The sequence below is a fragment of the Saimiri boliviensis genome, chromosome 12, assembly GCF_048565385.1.
Source record: "Saimiri boliviensis isolate mSaiBol1 chromosome 12, mSaiBol1.pri, whole genome shotgun sequence".
NCBI classification, from domain to species: Eukaryota; Metazoa; Chordata; class Mammalia; order Primates; family Cebidae; genus Saimiri; species Saimiri boliviensis.
In genome coordinates this window covers 99,465,278-99,483,783 of record NC_133460.1, presented here as the reverse complement: position 1 = coordinate 99,483,783, position 18,506 = coordinate 99,465,278, and the positions used below count along the sequence as shown (strand labels likewise).

The 18,506-nt window shown below is 42.4% G+C and overlaps 1 protein-coding gene across 1 annotated transcript in view; it reads right to left on the bottom strand.

Moving 5' to 3' along the window:
* Positions 1 to 8,022: 8,022 nt before the first annotated feature.
* TRUB1 (TruB pseudouridine synthase family member 1) overlaps positions 8,023 to 18,506 on the bottom strand; it is a 64,242-nt gene continuing 53,758 nt past the window's right edge. Inside the window, exon 8 of the mRNA XM_074382945.1 lies at positions 8,023 to 10,858. Within this exon, the coding sequence (XP_074239046.1) occupies positions 10,827 to 10,858 (32 nt within the window). The 3' untranslated portion in view covers positions 8,023 to 10,826. The remainder of the gene's footprint in view (positions 10,859 to 18,506) is intronic.

The following is an 18,506-nucleotide window of genomic DNA, read 5'->3' as shown; positions in this document are numbered from 1 at the left end:
TTACATTTTTACCATTAATTTTTAGCTCTTTCACTAATTTTTTTATTCAATAAAAGGTAAGTGGCTTCCAAGTCTTTCCTTGTTCATCAGAGGAAGGGGCAGACATTACAGCATATTCAGAATGGGCTCCAAAGACATACAGCCCTAAAGGTAGGAAAGTAGGAAGAAAGGAAGGAAGGAAAGGGAGAGGGAACAGAGAGGGAGAAGAAGGGGAGGGGAGGGGAGGGAGGGGGTGAAGGAGAGGGAAGGGAAAGGGGTAGGACAGGGAAGGGGGAAAGAGGGAAGGGAAGGAGAGGGTGAGGGACAGGCAAGGGAGGGAGGGGGTGAGGAAGAGGGAGATAGTGAGGGAGAGGGAAGGGAAGGGAAGAGAGAGGTTGAGGGAGAGGGGGAGGAAGAGAAGGGAAGGGAGAAAGTGAGAGGGAGAAGAAGGGAAGGGAGAAGGTATGGGGAGAGGGAGGGAGGGAGGCAGGCAGGCAGGCAGGCAGGCAGGCATTGCGCTTTCCCTGTTGGATGGCTGCCAGACAGAGTCAATCCTCTACTGGAGGAAGACGGACCTTCCATCTGCTCTCTTCTTTCTGCAGGGAAAGGTCCTTGGGTCTCAGCTTGCAGGGTTGACTTCTCAGCACACTTGCATGCTCCAAACTCTAAGCCTAAGAGGGGAAAAGGTGACCTGGCAAAGATGGAAACATCCTTGAGTCTGAAGCCCTTCTTGCAAAAGCTGCCAGGATGGAGTCAGTGGCCTCGAGTCCTTCCAGGGATCCGGTTTCTGAGCAGGAGATGGTGATGGCTCTTTGCAGGTTGGTGTGATTGCTCTGCAGAGAAGAGAACCTGGCAGGCTTTCCGGCCCTGAAGGTGGTCAAACTTCAATGCCAGTAAATGGGTGTGGAAAAGGCAGCCCTGGGGAACCAGAAGAGTTGAGGTAGAGTTCCTCTATCAGCTGGCAGCTCAGAGGCTGTTTCCTCTAGAAAGCCCTCCCTGGCTCCTTGACTGGGTAAGGCAGCTCTGAGCAGCTGCAGCCTCCATCTCCGTGTGGATGAAGTTTCATTAGGCATAGCTCTTCATCCCTCCTCTGTGCTTCCCGGCCATGGACGACGTGTGCTTCACCTCACAACCCTCTGGAGCCTAAGTCCAGGGGCCCTATCACCCATTGCTAAGAAAGGTCTTCCTTCCAATTTTTGCTCTGCACCCATGTCCCTGTTGGGTACATATTATCTTATAGCACTGTGCTTGGGCATTGCTTTCAGGAAGAGAGGAGTCAGCATGTTCTGTGGAATGTTACGAAGAATCAAAACAGTTGACAGTTTGTCACTGGCATGTAGTCAAAAGATAAGACATATTGGAGAAAGAATCTGTTACAAGCTCTTTATTATAATAGCCAATTAGAGCTAGAATGGAGTAATAGACCAGAAGCTGAATGACAAGAAGTGAAGACTATTCAATAAAAATTAGGCATAAGATAAATTCTGAGTTAGAGGAAAGAATAATTTGAAAGAAATATAACATCAGCTGTATTGAACACATTTTTGTAGGAATAAGAAAGGAACCAGAGAATTTTCCAAAGATATTTGATTGTTAAAAACCTACTTAAGTCAGTGGCCTACTTAAGTCAGTACTACTTCCAAAATGCATAAGAAGATAGAAATGAAAGCTTGAGAAACAAACTATAAGATCTGAGAAAACAGGCTGGGCGTGGTGGCGCACTTTGGGAGGCTGAGGCAGGTGGATCACCTGAGGCCAGGAGTTTGAGCCTAGCCTGGTCAACATGATGAAACTCTGCCTCTACTAAACGTACAAAAATTAGCCAGGCATGGCGGTGCATGCACCTGTAATCCCAGCCACTCTGGAGGCTGAGACAGGAGAATTGCTTGAACCTGGGAGGCGGAGGTTGCAGTAAGCCAAGATCGCAGCCACGGTACTCAAGCCTGGGTGACAAAGTGAGACTCTGTTTCAAAAAAAAAACAATCTGAGAAAACACAATCAAATACTTCTCTGAAGAATTTCAACACTGAAGCGGCCTCTCTCTTGTCACATATGGCTAAAAATCTCCTTATAGTGGGTTCTGAAGCATTTTCACAGGTCGTGATCTGGGAGTTACTGCATATGGCATCATAAATGCAATTGTTGACATTTTTTAAAAGGAGAAAAGCATATCTATCCTACCAGGTTTGTGAAGGAATAGAGACCTAAAGGCCAACCCTTCAGCTATATCCATACACGGGGTTCCTATTCTGCATAAAGAACCTATTAAATTTCACATATTTAGGATCCCCAGTCAGAGCTTCCAGCTTCTTTTGCAAACTCTGGTTGGGTGATGCTCAGTGACCCATTCCAGCACCTACTGTCCCACTGGGAAAAGGTGGTCACTGAGACAACTGTGGCGATCGTTGACTAACACTGTTCTACTTGTAACAGAACTGAGTTGATTACACTCCTCAGTTCATGGCACATTTTTATTGTTACTCTTTCCAATTCCTACTCTTGTTTCATGTATTTATTTAGGTTCCATTCCAGCTTACTTTTATTCAATCGAATGGGGTCATTGAAAATGTGGATCTCGCTCCAAAGCTCTCTAATTTCATGTTCGAAGCACAAAGCTTGGGCCTTGGCTGAGCAAACAACGTGAAGAGGCACCATGGCAACCTTGGCTTCCATAAAATTCTTCTTCCAAGAGAATGGATATGGATGCCCAATGCCTTGTTGGAGCTCCTTTGAGTATGATGTGATTCCAAAGAATCATCTGCCGTTTGACCCTAAGGAACATGACTGCCAGAGAGAAGAAAGGCAATTGAGCTGAGAAAAGCAGTAAAGGCCAAGAAATGAAGCAGTAAGCTGCTGCTATAGCAGCAGCCCCTGCGTATGATGAGCAAGCTCTCTGGCCATGGGCACATCGGTATCCGACTCCAAGGAATCCCGGATTATAATTCTGATTTCTCTCACTCAGCTTGGGGATTTGAAATTGGGCAGCCAATTCTGTGTTTACCTTGGTAGTAATACTCCTGCATATACAATAGTGTTAGGAAGTGAGTATTGTTAACAAGCAGAACACTTGGTGGAGGAACATATTATCAATCCTATAATAGATAAAAGAACAACAATCCCAAATTCATTTTCTTGCTTTCCTAAAGAACAGAGAATTGCAGGTAACCTTGAGGAAGCAAGGAAACAAGCTTCGCTGAAGCTGGGCTCATTTTCAGCTGTCAGTGGAAAAACACGAGGCTGCACCGGTCTCCGCCGAAACTCTCAGGCTCGGCCAGTGGTTGTTTTCCAGCTTCTTGTTACCTTTCAAATCCAAACATTTTTTATTTCTTCCTTTCTGCTGTGCCAGCACTGACGGAGCTGAGTGAGAGAGTCTGTACCACGAAGGCGCCGCAATTATGCACTGTGTCACCATCGGACATGCAGATGGAGAATGTGCAGGGTGCCTGCAGCCAAGGGGCCAGAGTGTGCTTTTGCAGACGGGATCATAGCCACTTTCAGCACATCTTGCCTTCAATCAGTGGACAAAAAAGGGCAGCTGACTCTCCGCTTGTAAGGGATAGTAATACCATAAGAAATCACATTTTTTTTTATGTCAGTTTCCTACCTTGCCCTAATTACATAGATGAAATCACATGTGTAAAACTGACTTTGCAATTTAGCTCTGAAGTCCCGAAAGGCTACCCAGGGAGCACCGTGCCTTTTTTTATACTTATTTTCTAAATCACCTAGAAAGCTGGAGGAAAAAGCTCCCCTGCCTGAGCAAGTGCAAGGAGGGTGCCATCTGAAGGACAGTCCGACATTCTAAAAGTGAAAGCAAGTGCAAGATCTAGGAGTAATAATAACAATTATTATCTTTCTATTTTTAATATCAGATGCAGAGTTGATTAATTACACTCCTCAGTTCATGCACATTTTTATTGTTACTCCTTCCAATTCCTACTTGTTTCATGTATTTATTCATGTTCCATTCCAGCTTGCTGACTTACCCCCAACTCCTGCCACCACCCCATAGGTAACCGTTCAATGTGTTAAATGTACATGTATTTATTATGTGTTCTTACAAATTGTGTAAGCCTATTTTATCAATACCAATAATTGGTATTGTTACATATCTTACCCTTTCCTTTTTCACTCAAATCGGTTTTTAAGATCCAACTTTGTTGCTATGTATATAGTGAGTCTATTGATTCTAATTGCTGCAGAATACTCCATGACTCTTATCTCTTCATTAGGTGATTACTATATGTCAGATTCAGTACTAAGTGATTTAGGTGTACTGATAACTTGGATCACTAACAGTGAGAGTGTAAAGCATTTGTGTTCATCAAAAGGGATGTGAATTTCTCACAAGGTTTAAGAGATGGGGCTCTCTGGAGTTATTTTTTCTTTTCTTTCTTTTTTTTTTTTTAAGACAGAGTCTTGCTCTGCCACCCAGGCTGGAGTGCAGTGGTGTGATCTCAGCTCACTGCAACCTCTACTTCCCGGGTTCGAGAGATTCTCCTGACTCAGCCACCTGAGTAGCTGGGATTACAGGTGCCCACCACCATGCCCAGCTAATTTTTGTATTTTTAGTAGAGAAGAGATTTTGTCATGTTGGTCAGGCTGGTCTCGAACTCCTGACCTCAGGGGATCTGCCCATCTCAGCCTCCCAAAGTGCTGGGATTACAGGCATGAGCCACCATGCTGGGCCTCTCTGAAAGTATTTTCAAGGGCTAGATCGCCAGCCACTTTACCAGCTCACTGTCTCTGCTGTCATGGTCTGTCTTCCTTACAATGACTCTCACTCTCCCTCACTTTCCTTTTCACATCTAACTAAACAACTCCTAATTTGCTAGCCCAGGGGGCTCCCTATATTTTTATTCACTTTTTTTGGTCACAGTCTTCTGTGAGCACCAGTCCAGTGATTTAAAGCATGGGCTCTGGGATCAGCCCATCTGGGTTTGAATCCTAGCTCTATGTTAAGCAGCTGGTGTAACCTGAGGCAAACTGCATAATGCACCTGCACCTCAAGCCCTCAACTGTAAGATGGGGATGATGGCACCTACTCCATAGGGTTGCTGTGAGAATTAAACAGGGTGTTACAGTGCCAGGCATGCAGTATCTGCAGTAATAAGTGTTTTTTTATTTTTCTGCACCCTTTGCCTGGAATAATGTATATACCAAACAGATCTTGCAAATAATCTCAAATGGTATCTAAAATTGCTCTTTTTTCAGGATACCAACAAATTCAAGTTCTCCAGGTTCAGTGATTACCTTTCTGTTTCGGTTTTACTTACCCTCAGCAGCAGTGGCCGGTCCCAGCTTTTTTAGTCTTTATCCCTTGAGTCCCAGGAATCTACTATTTCTGATCTTTCCTCCTGACTCAAGAGGCCCAATTTTGAATGACTAAGGATCCAGAAGCCATTGAACTTACTTACGCTCTCCCTGGAATAACTGTCATATCCTGACCCCTGGGTTTAAACATCAGCCACACACTGATGACTCTCGGATCATCGGCCCCTATCTCTCCCTTAAGCCTTGGGCTCACCTCCACAGTCATCCCTCGGATATCCGGCACCCCGCATACCAGGCATGTGCATAGCAGTCTTCATTTCCTCTGGACTTGCAAACCTGCCTCTTCTGCAGTCTCACTTACCTCTGCCAGCTGTGCGGAGAATCAACTCATGCAGAGAAAGGAACTCCCCACAGGGGAGTTTGGACTGGAGTTGTGGCAGTGGAGAAGAGGAGCAGTGGTCATACACCAGATTCTTTTGGCAAGGGAGGGGGTGAGAAGGCAGACCGGCAGCCAGGAGCCAAAACTCCATGTACGTGAGACAGGCAAGGTTCAGACAGAAAGAATACATTTCACAACAAAGGCTGTTAAGGGCAAACTACAGGGAATGTTCTGGGGACCCAAAAGAATGTGTGTTTTGCTACTTACCATTGCATAGGTGCAGGGAAAAGAGGACTCTTTATGAGACAGTTTATAGGGAAGCTGGGTTGCAAAGGGAAAGGTATGTTGTAGAAAATGGTAGATAAAACCATCACAGATCCCATAACCAGATGTGATTTCTCAGTCCTCTAAAGTCTCACAGATATATAAAATACAAATATATACATACGTATGTATATATGTGTGTGTATATGTACACACATACATAAATATATATGTATCTCCCTTTTTTAGTTTTTAAAACTTAATATTTCAAACATGCAGAAAATTCTAATGTTACAAATAAACCTACCACCTGCCTTTAATGTATATACTTTTTTTTTCTTTTTGAGACAAAGTCTCACTCTGTCACCCAGGCTGGAGTGCAGTAGCACAATCATGGCTCGCTGCAACCTCCACCTCCCAGGTTCAAACAATTCTCCTGCCTCAGCTTCCCCAGTAGCTGGGACTACAGGCATATGCCACCACGCCCGGCTAATTTTTATATAGTAGGGACGAGGTTTCACCATGTTGGCCAGTCTGGTCTCAAATTCCTGACCTCGTGATCTGCCTGCCTCAGCCTCCCAAAGTGCTGGGATTACAGGTATGAGCGACCGTGCCTGGCTGTATGTACCCTTTTTTTTTTTGAGATGGAGTCTCACTCTGTCACCAGGCTGGAGTGCAATGGCGTGATCTCGGCTCACCACAACCTCCGCCTCCCGGGTTCAAGTGATTCTCTTGCCTCGGCCTCCCGAGAAACTGGGATTACAGGTGTGTGCCACTGCACCCAGCTAATTTTTGTATTTTTAGTAGAGACGGGGTTTCACCGTCTGGGCCAGGCTGGTGTATGTACCCTTTTAATGGCACCTACCTCTGTAGCGTTGTATTAGCATTTCTTTTCTTTCTCCTATATTACAGAAAGGTGCCTGAGGGCAGGGGTTTGCCCTCCTCTTTGTCTCAGGGTCACCTTGCACAGTGTCTGTATACCTTAGACCCCCTAATTGTTGCTGAATTGAAGTGAGTTCTTGAAAGACCTCAAAGAGACCTTCAGGAAAAAGGAACGTGTAGCAAGCAGCACATATGATTCTCACAGATTTGAGAAGCTGCAGCTATTTTTAAGGTATATTAATTCAGAAGGAATTACTGGAAGTGAAAATAGGACAGCCGCATCTTGTGGCATATAACATTGAAAACTTATTTCATGTACTGATATCTTTGACTAATATTTCTGACTCTGGAATTAAAGCCACAGGCAATCTGAATCCCAGCTTTTCACAGTATCTGTGCCCTCCTACAAATGATGTTTATTTATTATGAAAGATCATTAGCTGATAACAATTTACTGTTAGCTACATCAGGTTTACCATTAGACGTTTATGTCCTTTGTCAAGTCCCAATGGTTTTGTCTTCTGCCCTAACCTCCCTTTACCTGCTACAAAAGCAGGAAAGTGTTGTACTGCCTGAAACATTAGAATTCTACCAGACTGTTCCTTGGCACAGAGCTACCTCAATGACTTACTAGAATTTCCAGAATTCACAGAATAATTTGCTGTATACCAACGTAAATGAGACCTTGGCAAGCTTTCTAGCTAGTGGCAATGGCATCTGGCTTGCCCTGGATGGTCCCAGTTGTAGATAATAAATTATTTTCATGCTCCCTCTTCACTCTCAAAAGTGTCTCGGGGTCCAGCACAGTGGCTCACGCCTGTAATCCCAGCATTTTGGGAGATCGAGGCAGGCAGATCACCTACGGTCAGGAGTTAAAGACTAGCCTGGCCAACATGGTGAAACCCCATCTCTACTAAAATACTGAGTAGCTGTAGTCCCAGCTACTCAGGAGACTGAGGCACGAGAATCGCTTGAACCTGGGAGTCGGAGGTTGCAGTGAGTGGAGATCGTGCCACTGCACTCCAGCCTAGGCAACAGAGTAAGACTTGGTCTCAAAATAAAAGTGCCTCCTTTTAGCTGATAAATTATGTGATCACTCTATTAATTCCCCCCACCTAAACTTTTTACATCATAGGACTGCCTTATGTGGATGGAACTTTCATTTTTAAAATTTCTGCAGTGTCTCATTAAGTGGATTAAATAAGAGCCTTTGATTTGTTAAAGGAAGACACACTAGACATTACAAACCACTCTTTATTTCTAGCATCCTGCTTTCTGAACATAATACAAACCAAAATAAAACCATACACCCAGATGTTACCATCATGAATGGTGCCGACATGACATAGCTGCTTTCCATGGGGAAAATGTAAACCATCAAAAAAAAAAAAAAAAAAACAGTAAGACTAAAATGTAAATTACATGGTAAAAAATGTTCAACATTTACAGTCCTGGACCATTTACATTTAATTGAAAACCAGCTTAAATTTCAAAAACAGCGACAACAGTCCAGGCTGCCTTTTTTATTACCCATTGGATTGCTCCCTGTCTCTTCGCTTCATCTTTATCGGTTCAAAAAAACAACCAAAATATAATAGTACAACATTGGAATAACATGAAGTTATAACGATATTTTCAGCCCAGCAATTTCAGCCCAATTTTCAGCAGTAATGTTTCATTAGAATCAAACCTTTCCTAGATGGTTTAAAAACACTTTGGGAGCTTATGTGAATACAGCTTTAACTTCTTATTTTCAAAGAAAAATGAGATTTAACATTAAAAAACGAAAGCAATGCCCCTGAAGGTTCTTTTCTTAAAAAAGAAAGGAAACTCAACCTGCTGTACACATTAAATAATTCAAGTCAATGATCCTTTTAAGCCTTTAGCAATGCATGAACCAATGGGGAGAAGCAATCTAATACTTCATGCATTTAGGGGATTGCATTAGAAAGACTGCTAGTCAGCTTCTGCTTTTATAAATGCAAATGTATGCAAAGCAGACAGATTGGGATCTGTACAATTTAGCAATGATCGAAACTTGTAATTTTTGAAAATGGGACAGATGTCCAGACTAGTTATATTAAGATGCTTCTTATTGAAGAAGAAACCAAACCAAACAAACAATTCAATGCCACCTTCGCTTTTAACAAGAAACAAATAAACAAAGCCATCACAAATTAGAATAAGTTATATATCAACTTGCTTCTTTCATGGATTGTTAAAGTTGAGAGGCAGCTTAGGGTAGCGGAATAAACATTTCCAGCATGTATCATGGCATTACTCATCTTTCTGTCCCTAAAACACAGGGATGAAGGGAAATGTGTCCCCATTCAAGGACCAGGGGTAAGCTAAAGTCTAACTTCCAGAGCAGCCAGGTCTCTGGTTCTATGGACTATGCTCTCCTTGAACCAGAGTCAGGACAGTCAGTAAATATGAATGAAAGCCTTTGTTTACTCACTTACACTTGTTGAGTGCTCATCATCTCCATGTTTGTAATATTCCAGAGGTTTATTCGATGATGGCAAGTGCCTACAATATGCCACAAACTGGGGAAATAAAAGTAAAAACATAGTATTTACTCTCAGAGTCTGCAGTCTGGTGGGAAAGACAAAGTAAATGTATGATTAGGATGAGTGCTAGGGGCCGGGAGCAGTGGCTCACGCCTGTAATCCCAGCACTTTGGGAGGCCGAGGCAGGTGGATCATGAGGTCAGGAGTTCAAGACCAGCCTGGCCAAGATGGTGAAACCCTGTCTCTACTAAAATACAAAAACTGGCTGGGTGTGGTGGTGGGTATCTGTCATCCCAGCTACTCGGGAGGCTAAGACAGAGAACTGCTTGGACTCAGGAGGCGGAGGTTGCAGTGAGCCAAGATCACACTACTGAACTGGAGCCTGGGTGACAGAGGAAAGCTCTGCCGCAAAAAAAAAAAGGATGAGTGCTAAGTAGAGTAACAAGCCAATGCATGGTGAGCCATGGTGACTGATATGAGGATGGATTCATTCTGATTGGGCCACCAAAAAAATACTTCATTATGGTCCAGGCATGGTGGCTAATGCCTGTAATCTTAACACTTTGGGAGGCCAAGAGGACTGCTCGAGGCCAGAAGTTTGAGACCAGCCTGGACAACATAACAAGATCCCATAGCTTAGGGGAAAAAAAAGACTTTATCACTATAAACTTTAAAGCAAGTCTGGGGTCTTAAAATATCACTGAGTGGACAAAATGAAAAAACTACCCTCTGGGCAGAAGTTAAGTACATACAAAGGAGGCCGGGTGCAGTGGCTCATGCCTGTAATCCTACCCTCTGGGCAGAGGTTAAGTATGTACAAAGGAGGTGGTCAAATCGCCTGAGTCCAGGAGTTCAAGACCAGCCTGGGCAACTTGGTGAAACCCCATCTCTACAAAAATTACAAAAAATTAACTGAGCATGGTGTCACACACCTGTGGTCCCAGCTACTTTGGAGGCTAAGAAGATAGCTTGAGCCTGGGAGGTGGAGGTTGCAGTGAGCTGAGTTGGTACCAATGCACTCCAGCCTGGGTGACAAGAGTAAGACTCTTGTCTCAAAAATAATAAAATAAATGTATGTACAAAGGCACAGAGAGAGGCAACCAGAAGAGTAGAGTGGGAGGCACTGAGGTTACAAGAATTCTATCAAATCTTCATTAGGAATGTCTACGTGTGAGACATGGTGTGAGCACAGGGATGGAGTCCCCACAGTTGCTAGGAGTTCATGAGGGGGAAGGACGCCCAGTTGTGCTTCAGAACAATCACCCTGGAGGCAAGGCAGAGGAGGATGGTGGGGGTTCTCGCTTAGGGGCCAGGAGGCTTACTGTGGGCCCGAGCCAACACAGTGACGGGCTGGAGAAAAAGAATGGCTGCTTATGAGAGAGACTCCAGTTGGCTTTCCCACGACGCAGCCACTGCTTCACTTTCAGTCAGCACCGATGGTTCCAGGTTCATCCTTCTACTGAGCTAGAATTCACCTCACTTACTGCCATTTGCTGACCTCATTGTGCACGTTGGAGAAATTCAGAAATGACAGCTCCTCAAATAATGGGGTTGTGTTCATGCTTGATTGCTATCAGCAAAATTCAGATAAAATATTTATATCTTTCTAACAAACAAAAAAGCAGACATAGGGCAAGCATTTCAAAACCTCCCTGGGTTTCCCACTCTCAACATTCAAGGCAAGGATGTGAGGTCTTCCTAAAGAGGCTAAAAAGAAGAGAGTTTTACAAATTCTTCCTTAAAAAAATGAAGCCTCAGCTTTATCCATGTTTTCTGGATTTTTGAACCTTTCACTTAATGAATTACCCCTCTTCTTGCTTCCCAAACTCAATAAATGGGGGAAAGTATTTCTCCATTCAAGAAAAAGAAGAGTTTTGTGTTTTGTGGCTGGGCGTGGTGGCTCATGCCTGTAATCCCAGTACTTTGGGAGGCCAAGGCAGGCGGATCACTTGAGGCCAGGAGTTTGAGACCAGTCTGGCCAACATGGTGAAACCCGATCTCTACTAAAACTACAGAAGTTAGCTGGGCATGGTGGTGGTCACCTGTAATCCGTTACTTGGGAGGCTGAGGAAGGAGAATCACTTGAACCTGGGAGGCGAAGGTTGCAGTGAGCCGAGATCACGCCACTGCACTCCAGCCTTGGCAACAGAGCATGACTCTGTCTCCAAAATAAAAAAAATAAAATAAAAAGAAAAGTAGGGTTTTACTATTCCGAAGACACCTAGACCTCTACTCAGTGTCCAGTATTCTCCATGAATGACGGACAGAAGAGGTCAGCTGCTAATCATGACCCCTGCCCTCTGCTTTCTCACCTTAGAAGACCCACTTCCTGCAGGTACCCTGAGAGGTCTGCAGTTCTAAGAAGTTTCCTGGATTCCTATCCACAACCTTAGAAAGGGCCCTTCAGACCAGACTATCTTACCAGAGCAAGATGGTGAACCACTGTGCTCCCTGGTCGGCCAGAACTCTGCCCCTGTGGTAATGAGGCTTTTCTAGTCCTGGAGCCCAGGGATTAATATTACTACTAAGTTTTGATCAGGAAAATGTAATTTAAATTTTTTATTATGAAAGTTGGCAAACATACATAAAGAAGATTGAAGAGGAAAGTGAACTCACATAACTGAAGGAAGTTATCCTTCAGATTCAACATTACCAACATCTTGCCACACTTGCTTCATCTATCCTTTTCTTTCTTTTTAACTTACTTTTTTTAGAGACAGAGTTTCACTCTGTCACCCAGGTGGAGTGCAGTGGTGCAATCACAGCTCACTGGAGCCTTGAACTCCTGGGCTTAAGTAATCCTCCCACCTCGGCCTCCCAAAGTGCTGGGATTATAGGGATGAGCCACAGGGCCCACCCTATTTTCTTTGTCCTGTTTCTTTCTCTTGCCTTCTCTTGTTTTTTTTTTTTCCTCTTTCTTTTTCCCTTTCTTCCTCTTCCTTTCTTTTCTTCCTCTTTCCCTTATTTCCTTACTGCAGTATTTTAAACCAAATCTGACATCATATTCTAGGCTTATTTCAGAGTATGTAACTCTAAAAAAATGAATTTTTTTTCTTACAGAACTACAATACTGTTATCATACCTGACTAAATTAATAATTCTCTAACATCATCTAATACCTAGTTCCCAAGAAAGTTTTAAAATCGTAAGGCTTGAAAGTTCTATTGCCTCTCCAGGGAAAGGCCATGCTACAGACAGCCCTAACAGATTCGTTATTGGGGAATTTTTCTGAATACTCAGCTAAATTTTCATACTATTACTGCATATTGTAACCCCCGTATATCATGTTAAATAATTAATCCCTCTTTTTAAAGTTTACACATTTCAGATTTTTGTATCCATTTAGCTGGTCTCTCTTTAATCTTTGCTTAGCAGAGCTATACACATTTAATTCTTTTAACATTTCTTATAAATCAATTCCATGAATCATGTTGGAGCTTTTCTTTGAACCTTCTCCAGCTGGTTTCTATAAGCCTAGTAATGAGTTGTCCAGAACCAGACGCAGCATTCCATGAGCAGTTTCACCCAAATCGAATCGCTCCCCACTTCTCCAAATCGAATCGCTCCCCACTTCTCCAAATGCTCAATCCCAAACCACAAACGCCTTATTTTCTGCCTCATTTTAACAGAAACAAATGTCTTGTTTTCTGCTTTTATTCCCAGTTACTTTTTTGGCATTGCAGCCTGTGTCTCATCCCTCCCACTAAACATCTGTGCCTCAGAGCGCTGTTCTCCAGATGTGATGTAAACAGCATCGTGGAATCAGAAAAGTATAGAGCTCTGCCACTCCAGCTGCGTGACTTTTAGAGAAACACCTAGTCCTCACACCACTTCCAAGTTCTTCACCTAAATAACAAATAAAGACAGATCCTACCTACCCTACAGGATTGTTGGAGAGACAAATGAGATGGTGTAAATGAATGGGGTTTACTGGCCAGGCACAGTGGCTCACGCCTGTAATTCCAGCACTTTGGGAGGCTGATGTGAGCAGATCACTTGAGCTCAGGAGTTTGAGACCAGCCTGGGCAACGTGGTGAAACCTTGCTTCTACAGAAAAATATTTAAAAATTAGCTGGGTGTGGTGGTGCACACCTTAGCTACTAGGAAGGCTGAGTGAGAGGATTGCTTGAGCCCAGGATATTGAGGCTGCAGTGAGCCATGATCATGCCACTGCACTCCAGCCCGGGCCACACAGTGAGATCCTGTCTCAGAAATAAGCAGGGTGGGGTGGGGGGTGTTTACTAACTTTAATGCTCTCTCTTTGTAGATAAATGTATCTACTTAGTGAATTTTTGTACTCTTAATATGCACAAGGTGAACATCTATATCCTCTAAAGTCTTTTTCACTTGCACCAAAGCCTATTTCACCATTTAATAATTGTTACTGTCAGAAAGTTCTTTGTTTCAGCTCAGTTCTTCTTACCAAAACAATAACTTATAAAGCATCTTTGAAATGTGTAATTTGAATCCATAAATCACGAAAATTTCCGATTGACCCTTCTCCTCTTGGCTATAAATCAGGCATGTGGCATTTGCTTCTGTTTACTGACTGTTTACTAGGTTCTAAGAATGATACTAAACACTATTAGAGTGACCTAACTTAGGCTTCATAATTTTATGAAGTAGACATTATAAACAATCCCACTTTATAAATGAGTAAACTGGGACTCAGAAAAGTTCATTAACTTGCCTGAGGTTAATAGCTGATGATGAACAGTAGGGCCAGGAAAATCTCTAACATGAGAGCCCATGCTGTCAACCACTGGCATGATTTAATATTTCAAATACTAACTGGGAACCCCTAACTATAGACTAACTTCAGAAAGCCAAGCACTTGCAGAGAAGCAGAAAGGCATTGTCCTTCTCAAGAAGCTGTTTGGCTGGTGGGCGACTCGGAACAAGCATGGTGGGAGTCATTATCATAGGCAATTGTACCAACTAGGCAATAAGGTGTAAGAAAATGCTACTCTTACACCAAAATACAGATTCATTGTTTTTAAGAAAAACGATTTGATGACTATGTTTAGTCATTTTCCCCTCTAATTCCATGACTCTCGGTTATCTAGTGAATTACCAAATGCCATCAATTTTCCTTTAAACTGTCCATTCAAACATCCATTATCTGGTGATATTGTAGTTTGCCATTTATTGCCTCAATCCTGCATTACTACACCAGACTCAGTTCCAGCTGGGCTCTCTGCATCCCATTTCTACCTATTCGGTTTTTGGCACATGTCACTATCAGATTAATCTTCTTAAAATAAAGCTTCCATATGAACCAGTCCCTTCACTGCAGCTTTACTCAATCCTGGCTTTCATGGGTATAAATGGCATAATCCCAAATGATGCAAATCCTCCTCTCCATCCAGACCGGTCTGCTCTTTGCAGACTGTGTTCATCTTGTACACCATCATTTATGCTGGAACTATTCTCCCCTCCTCAACTGCTTTCCTTTCTTAACCCTTTGAATATTAAATATTGTTTAAGGCTCAACTCAAGGTCTTTTTCTTCTATCCTGACTATGAGGCGTCCTACTCTCCCTCCTCTGTTTCCAGTAGGAGATCAACAGATGTTTACAGAAATGAATTACTGCTCTATCAATAGCACTTTCTGGCAATACCATTCACTGATATTTATGTATTGTCTTTCACCGTACTGCTACTTACTTTCTTATATGTACACTTCTTGAATTCCCCTTAAATGAAAGTTTCTTAAAGGTCTGGACTACATCTTTTGTATGCCATGCATTCTTTCCCTGCACAGTAGGCACTTGTGAATATTTGAAAATTGACATCATTAATTCATATAAAAGAAAATCACCTAGTTATTACCTTTAAATCATGTTGCCAATTCTGTGAGCCAAAAGAATACTGATGACTTAAGATATCTGGCCTCTAAGTCCTGTCCTTAATAATGTAATAATCTGGGGTTAGGAGAATTTACTTTTCCATGCCCCAATTTTCTCATTTATAAAGTAAGAATTTAAGAGTCAGATAATTCAGAGCACCTGAATACATGAATGCTGATTTATTAAATGCTTTGTCATTAGTCAACACATTGACAGACTATTTTCTAAAAATATAAAATTCAACACAACATTATGGTATCACAAGTCAGCTTATCTGTCTTAACTAGATACAGTGTTGCGATTCTAGCAAAAGTACAGAAAAGAACCTCAAAACAAGTTTCCACTTAGGTGTAGAAAGCTTCAACAGAATATCAATTTTATCCTAACAGTGAGGAAAAAAAAAAATGGGTAACTCCCTGAGCCCATCAGAGAACTAATGGGTGACGAACCTCTCTTGAGGAGAGATGGAAAAATGAACTGTTTTCAGTTTTGGCAGAATACAGAAGGGATAGGTAATTGCCATAAAAGCGGTGTATTAGATATGGTTCTGCAGAGAAACAGAGGGATACTTAGTGTGTGTGTGTGTGTGTGTGTGTGTCTGTGTGTGTGTGTGTGTGTGTGTGAAGAGACTTATTATTAGACAGGAGACTGAGAAGACCCACAACCCGCCATGTACAAGGTGGAAACGCAGGAATCCAGGTCTGAAGGCCTGAGAACCAGGAGTGCCAAGGGCAGGATAGCTCAAGCAGTGAGGGGGCAATTCCAACCTTCCCCTGCCTTTTGTTCTATTCAAGTCCTCAACAGACTGGATGATGCTTACCCCTATGAGGGAGGGAGGGCCCTTTGCTTTACTTAGTTCACGAATTCAAATGCAAATCTCTTCTGGAGACACCCTCAAAGACACACCCCGAAATAATGTTTAATTAGGTATCTGGACATCCCATAGCCCAGTCAAGTTGACACAGAAAATTAACCATCCCAGCAGGTAAAAAGAAAACAGCTGAAATTGTCATAAATTCTTAAAGTCCAAGAGTAACAGTTTAGAAACAAAACAATCAACAGACACAAGAGAAGTCCACACTCACTTCCTCACTCTTCTCCATGGGTCTCTACTAGGTGTTCACAGAAAAGACTGGGGCAGGGCAGGAGAACTGAGAAACTCTGCAGGTGGCACACAGGCACAGAATCCCCTGATACATGAGCCTTCTCCTACACGAAGGGAAAGTCATAAGTTGCTGGGGGAGAGGCCCAGGAAAAGATGCACTGCCTTTGGTAGAAGAGTGAAAGTGAGAGTTGTCTGCCACTCAAGGAAGGGCAGAAAAAGGATCTTCAGGCCAGGATCTTGCACTGATACAAAGCAGAGATCTGCCACTACTGGGAAAGGGGCAGAATGACTGAGAAATCCCTGGATTCAACCAACCCTGGAGTCTAGGAGCTCAGGGCCCAAGACTGAGGCTGGAGGATGAAAAGTAAAAAACACCCTCTTACTCCATGATGAGTTATAACAAGCAACAGTCAGTCACCAGGGGAGGTCAAAAAGAGAATGAATTAGATTCCTCCTGTGGCACAGATGTAAAGACTTGCTGAAATCTGAGCATGGAGGGAAACACTAAGGAAAAACCCTTCCGCAATTCAGACCTCACATGAAGCACAAAGCAGCAGCAGCCCACTCCTGCAGTGACTGGAAGTCTGGTGCACTGTAAGTACAGCATCAGCAAACCCAAACCTAGTTCAGCCACTGACTAGACTGTCCCAACCTCCACATTAATGACTGGACACAAAAAACAAAAAAAATGTGCCTGTTTCTGGATAGAAGTACTACTCTAAGTCTGTTTTACACACAATATTTGGCATACAATCAAGAAATACAAAACACACAGACAAGAAAGAAAGAAAAAAAGCTGTTAACAGATTCACAAAGTTATTAACAGACCGAGACTTGAATGTTAGAACTTATCAGACAAGGAATTTAAAGTAACTATGACTAACACATTAAATGATAAAGTAGATAAAATGCATCAAAAGATAAAAGGAAAAGGTAGAAAAATGCATCAAAAGATAAAAAATGTCAGCAGAGCTGGGTGCAGTGCACTTTGGGAGGCTGAGGCAGGTGGATCACCTAAGGTCAGGAGTTTGATACCAGCCTAGCCAACATGGTGAAATCCTGGTTCTACTAAAAAATCACAAAAATCAGCCAGGCATGGTGTAATCCCAGCTACTCGGGAGGCTAAGGCAGGAGAATCGCTTGAAATGGGGTTGGCGGAGGTTGCAGTGAGCTGAGATTGTGCCACTACACTCCAGCCTCGGTGACAGAGCCAAACTCCATCTAAGAAAAAAAAAGAGTCAGCAGGGAGATGAAAGCCAGAACAAAGAGTTAAATGAAAATGCTAGAATTTAAAAGCATGATCTTAAAGAAAAAGAATTTCTTCAACAGGTGTTGAGCACACTAGACATGGCTGAGAAAAGAATCGGTGAACTTGAAGATAGATCAATAGAAATTATCCAAAATGAAAGACAAAAACTAAGAAAGCAGAGCATCCAGGAGCCATGAACCAATAAAAAGGTTAAATATACCTGTAATTTGAGTGGCAGAGAGAAAAGGGGAGGAGGAGAGCATAGAGTAGGATAAATATTTGAAGAAATGATGGCTGAAATTTTCTAAAATTAATTTTTAAACTATATTTTTTCTTCTCTTCTTTTTCAGCCCATTTGAGGAGACAGACCAAAACTGATCTTTAAAAAAGGAAAAAATGACTAAAGATATTAAGAGGCTCCCAAAAGGATAAATACAAAGAAAACCACTTCTAAACACATCACACTGCTAAAAATTAAGACAAAAAAAAAAAAATCTTGAAGGCAGCCAGAGAAACTATATAAGCCAGAAGATACTGAGTGACTTCATTAAAGTGCTGAAGAAAAAAGAAGTTAACCAACATGGCTTTATATACTTGCAAAAGTACATTTCAAAAATGAAACACTTTTTCAGGCAAAAACTGACATAATTCATTGCTATTAGACCTGTTCTATAAAAGTATTAAAGGAAATTATTTCATAAGATGAAATATGATACCAGAATGAAATTTGATTCTAAATAAGGAAAGAAGAAACAGCACCAGGATATGAATAAACATAATAGATATTATGATTTTTAATCTCTTTAGAAGGTAACTGACAGTGTAAAGCAAGAGTTGGCAAGCTACAGCATGAGGATAAATATAGTTATTGGAACACAGCCACACAAATTCATTTATCTGTATTTTCTTTTCCTTTTTTTAAGAGACAGAATTTTGCTCTGTGGCCCAGGCTGGAGTGCAGTGGCACAATCTTGGCTCACTGTAACCTCCCCCTCCTGGGGTCAAGCGAGTCTCCT